This window comes from Aptenodytes forsteri, unplaced genomic scaffold (genome assembly GCF_000699145.1).
Source record: "Aptenodytes forsteri isolate BGI_AS27 unplaced genomic scaffold, ASM69914v1 Scaffold151, whole genome shotgun sequence".
Taxonomy (NCBI): Eukaryota; Metazoa; Chordata; class Aves; order Sphenisciformes; family Spheniscidae; genus Aptenodytes; species Aptenodytes forsteri.
Window position 1 is genome coordinate 2,397,932 of NW_008795939.1, and position 5,460 is coordinate 2,403,391.

Sequence of the window (5,460 nt, forward strand, 5' to 3'; positions counted from 1 at the left end):
AGAGCAGTAAAAGCAATGGAAATTAAATGCTGAAAATTAAAGGCATCATTCATGTATCTTCAACAGGTTCTTATATAGCTATCCAGGTACTTGGATGATTTGATGTTTGCCCTTTCAGAGTGTGTTGTCTAGATGGCATTGAAATCAACATTTATGTTGATAATGAAAACCTTTCAAAGGTGGTTTGCAAAAAGGAATAATTAAAAAAAAATACTCCTTTGTAACAAGCATAATTTGCTTTAACTCAGGAGAGAAAAAAATTATTCTTAACAATACTTCTCACTTCTACTTTTTTTGTTTGTTTTTTTGTAAAAAGGAAATAACAGAAGCCTAGAAACGGAGACACTGTACAAGATTCCATCAACACAACTGTACAGATGTGCTGGGGAAAAAAGCCCAAAGAATAAAACATGTGGTCTTACACACATATTTAAATAGCTCTGGCTGAATTCTCTTTTGCTCCTTTTCATTTCATGTTTGTGTGTTGATGGAACCTGACACTTAGAAGTATTCTCAAAAAGGGTGACACTCTTCATGCCAATTTAATCTCTCTGTCCTGAGGCTGCCAGTTTTTATTAGGGGTGGTTAAGATGTATGCACTTGGTCATCATTAACAATGGCAGGATCAGTAGCTTATCTCAGAGTGCAGACCACCAAGCAGCTGTCTGAGTGACTTTTGAACACTGCTGACCTGGCCCATTATTGAAAGAGAGATTTAGAGATCAAAGTCCCTTTATCTCATTACCATTCCCCTAATCCATCAAGTCTCCTTTTCGGTGAATTTTTATATGGGGTTTTCATCTGGGAAGTTATAGGTGTCAAATGTCATGCCAAAAGGATTTAATGTAAATCCCCCATGAGAAACACTTCTGATGTATGAAACTTTTTTTTTAATCCCCCAAAATGGGGAAACATCTTTGGCAACGCTAAAACTCAAGCTGAAACTCAGGCTATAACTTAGCCTTAGCCTTAAGATCATGGAACAGATCCTCTTGGAAGAGGATATGTCGAAACATATGGAAGACAGGGAGGTGATGAGAGACAGCCAGCATGGTTTCACCAACAACACATTGTGCCTGACTAACCTAGTGGCCTTCTACCATGGAGTAACTGCATCAGTGGACAAAGGAAGAGCTACAGATGTCTATCTAGTAAGGCTTCTGTAAGGCCTTTGATATGGTTCCCCACAACATTCTTACTGCTAAATGGGAGAGATACGGGTTTGATAGATGGGCTGCTAGATGGATAAGGAATTGGCTTGATGGCTGCCTCCAAAGAGTTATGGTCAATGGCTCAATGTCCAAATGGAAATGAATAATGAGATCCCCTTTAGGGATTGTACTGTTTAATATCTTCATTATGACATAACAGTGGGATTGAGTTGCACCCTCAGCAAATTTCCAGATGACACCAAGCTGAGTGGTGCAGTTGGTACGCCTGAAGGAAGGGATGCCATCCAGAGGGACCTTGACAGGCTTGAGGAGAGGGCTTGTGCAAACCTCATGAAGTTCAACAAGGCCAAGTACAAGGTCCCGGTGCATTGCCCCTGGGTTGGGGCAATCCCCAGTATCATTACAGACTGGGGGATGAATGGATTGAGAACAGCCCTGTGGAGAAGGACTTGGGGGTACTGGTGGATGAAAAATAGGACACGAGCTGTCAGTGTGCACTTGCAGCCCAGAAAGCCAATTGTATCTTGGGCTGCATCAAAAGAACCATGGCCAGCAGGTTGAGGGACGTGATTCTTCCCCTCTACTGCTCACGTGAGACCCCACCTGGAGTAGTGCATTGAGCTCTGGGGCCCCCAACATAAGAAGGACACGGACGGGGTGGTTCAGCCTGGAGAAGAGAAGGCTTTGGGGAGACCTTATTGCAGCCTTTCAGTGTATAAAGGGAGCTTATAAGACAGATGGAGAGAGACTTTTTACCAGGGTCTGTAGTGACAGGACAAGGGGCAACGGTTTTAAACTGAAAGTGCGTAGGTTTAGATTGGACGTAAGGGAGAAATTCTTTACTGTGAGGGTGGTGAGACACTGGAACAGGCTGCCTAGAGAAGCTGTGGGTGATCCATCCCTGGAAGTGTTGAAGGTCAGGTTGCATGCGGCTTTGAGCAACCTGATCTAGTGAAAGATGGCCCTGCCTGTGGCAGGGGGCTTGGACTAGACAATCTTTGAAGATCCCTTCGAATCCAAACTATTCTGTGATTCTGTGATTAGAGTGCTTTGGTAATAAGTAATTTCCTGGAACTAAAAACGTTATACCTCTTCCCAAGCTGATTGCTGGATGGAACAATGCTTTATTTTTATTTATTTATTTTTCTCCTCCGAAAATGCATGTAAACATACTTCAGTTTTTCTTGGTGAGAAGAGAATGCTGAGAAGAAATAGCGTGAGATTTTTTGTACTGTGTTCAGTTTCCTCATGGTCTTTGTTTATCTCAGCATTGAAATGGTAAATAAACTAAAGGAGATAATAAACATTTACTCTGATCCATTAAAAGATGGATTTCACTTAGAGGACCTTCTCCTGGTTTAGCAGCTGATTTCATAGAAAGGCAGAATGGACAATTTAGGAGTAAATTTGCTTTCATCAAAATGTAAAATGGAGTTTTTTCTATAAACAGGACTAAGAGATTCATTGGAATTACTGAATTTGAGTAAATTGACTTATAGCATGTTTGATCTAATTCTGATGTTAGCATCAGTAATATTTTACTTTTAAAGATGGCTTGGCTTGTGATCATTTAAGCTTGGGTTTTAATACCATCTGTGATCATAGGAATCTAGAAACATTCTTTGTCCAGAGTAATTTTTGTTCTCTTGGGGTTTATTTACTTAATTCCATTCATTCTTGCTTCTTATCTGCAAGACTTGATAATAATGAATTCTGATTCACTGTGGTTTTGTTCTGTGTTTGGCTGTACAACAGAGTAATACACTGCTATTAATTATGAAATCTAGTTATGGTTAAGAACTAGACTTACGATAATCTCTGAAGATTTTAGCCTTTGAACCAAAACCAGATAAACAATGTGAACAGAATTTGCTAATAGCTTAATTGTGGCTGTACTCCCAATGACAAATGCAAACCTCTGAAACTGAACAGTGAGGTTAATATGTATGCCTTTAAGTTGTTTCCCTTGAAGAAATTTCCGACACAAGCATTCTCTGGGTAATGGCGTTCTTGTGTCTGAATTTTTTTTTTTAAACTTATAACCATGTTAGTTTTTGTTAGTGCAGTTTTCATTTTTTTCTTGAAAAATACTTCGGCTGAATCTTTTGATTTACAGACTTCTTTGGTCTACAATTTCATGTAGTAAAGTGAGGAGCGTAGTGTTTAAATTACATTGCATTTTTTTGTCTGTGGAGTTTTCCTGTTAAATAATCTAAAAACAGTAAAGCCTGTTAAGTAATATAAAACCAGTAAAGCGGGAGAAGATATATGGCTTTTGTTGTTTAAAAAGGCAAAAGAAGGTGTTCTTTTTATTAGTAATTATGCAACATTACTGTATATATGACTTGTGAAGCCATTAGGGTACATTCTTATGTTAGAATAGCTTAAAAAAAAGAGAAAAAAACCACCATGACAGTACTTTGTAATGCCTTTGCTTTATATTTTAGTTGTTTTTGTCTCCAAGGAGTGAATAATCCATATCTGGAGATACAGGTCATCACCTTCCATGCCTGTTTTTTTTATTTTTCTTGTTTACATGATACCAAGCTACTTCGGCATAGTGACACACAATTCTCTTAATACCTTCCCATTTCTTTGCAAGGTTTTTATGTGCACAGAGAGCCAAAACTCTGGGAAGTGGTCAGAACAGAGCCATAAGTAAGACAAATGTTTATTTGTTGATTTAGTGTATCTGTTTTCTTTAAAACACTATTTCAACCTACCAATCTAGACTGTAGTTTGGGTATAGCGACACTAATTGTATATATCACTGTGCTCAATAGCTCTCAGGCTTGCTTTTGTGTTTGGGTTTTTGTTTTGTTTTTGTTTTGTTTTGTTTTTGTTGGGTCTCTGTTTTGAGGGTGGGGTGTTTTTTGAACCAAAATACATGGCTGTTCCACAAAATGCCAGCAACCTGTATGATAACCTGTTTATTTATTGTGGAGTTTATTTTCTGACATTAGATGAAGTATAAGAAATAAAATAACTATACTACTCATGGTTTAAATTAATCTTCTTCTTGAACATTACATTTATTAACAACTTCAAGGACAAAAAGAACATACTCCAGTATCGCCTGTTTGTGGCTCAGTGTGGATGTTTCATAGTTCAATCCTAACTCTGTAACTGTAGGGTGGATTTTCTAATCCTTTAATCATTCTCGTAGCTGCCTTTTGACACCTTTCCAACTCTTCAACATAATTTCTGAAGTACAGACAATGAGAATTGAACACTGATGTGTATATACTTTTTATTACAAGTACTGGAGTAAAATTTCTCTTCTGCTGGGATACCACTGTTGAGGTGTGTTCAAGGAGCGCAACAGCCTTCTAGCCATGACATTAAACTATTCGTGTTTAGATGACTATCTGCCGTAACTCAAATACTCTTCTAAATAATTGCTTTTTAGGGTTGGTTCATTCATTGTTTGACAAGCTTACATTTAACAGTATGCAGATGCACTGTCTTTGCTGTTTCTGGTTTACAGGTTATTCTAATTACTTTTCAGCATCATATGCTCTCCTTAATTTACCAGTCCACAGCTTTTGTGTCACCTATATGTACTGTCAGTAATAACTTTATGCTTTTATTCTATCTCATGGGTGAAGATATTTAAGTTTCTTACCCCGATCTTAATATCGCTGGGATCCTGTTTGGAAGACAGCTGTCTGAGGACTTTCGCCTACGTAATTTAATACTTACTGTTTAAACAACTGTTACTTAATGCATGCTATGTTGGTTGTGTGACACCAGATCAGTTGCTTCGCAGATGCCTAGTTCCTCAAAACCACTGACTTTGTACAGCAAACCATCTGAAATGTTTAACTGCATAGCTCTCGGTATGCACTGTCTTTCCCTCACCCCTTTCCCATCCTTTGGGTTTTTTTGGGTGATATTTCAAGAGTTACAAGGCAGGATGACTTCCTAGCCAGTCCTTCTAAAACTCTGATAAAGGGGTATCTGGACCTGCTGAGTGACAACGTTCTAACTTTAGTAAATCCTCTGTAACATTTATCTTCAGTGGGTGCTACAGTGGAAGCTCTTTCATTGTCACTGCACATGTGGTCTGTGTTTCCCTAAAAACAAAACAGAAATATTTGCAAATTATGTATGGTTTTTCCATGTTAATAAATATTAAGTATTCTATCGCAGCAGTTTAGTGAGGGACCAATGTGTTTTTAAGTGTTTTGTGATTTAAAAAAAAAAAAAAAAGCGAGGTCTCATGTGGAGCCCTAGAGTTCTTCATTTGACTCTTTCTATTAACAATTTATGAAATTTCCTGAATTTT

The 5,460-nt window shown here is 38.0% G+C and overlaps 1 protein-coding gene across 1 annotated transcript in view; it reads left to right on the forward strand.

The window, feature by feature from the left end:
* Window positions 1-977: 977 nt before the first annotated feature.
* LOC103903946 (guanine nucleotide-binding protein G(q) subunit alpha) overlaps window positions 978-5,460 on the forward strand; it is a 133,499-nt gene continuing 129,016 nt past the window's right edge. Inside the window, exon 1 of the mRNA XM_009285261.2 lies at window positions 978-1,151. Coding sequence (XP_009283536.2) covers window positions 978-1,151 — 174 coding nt within the window. The remainder of the gene's footprint in view (window positions 1,152-5,460) is intronic.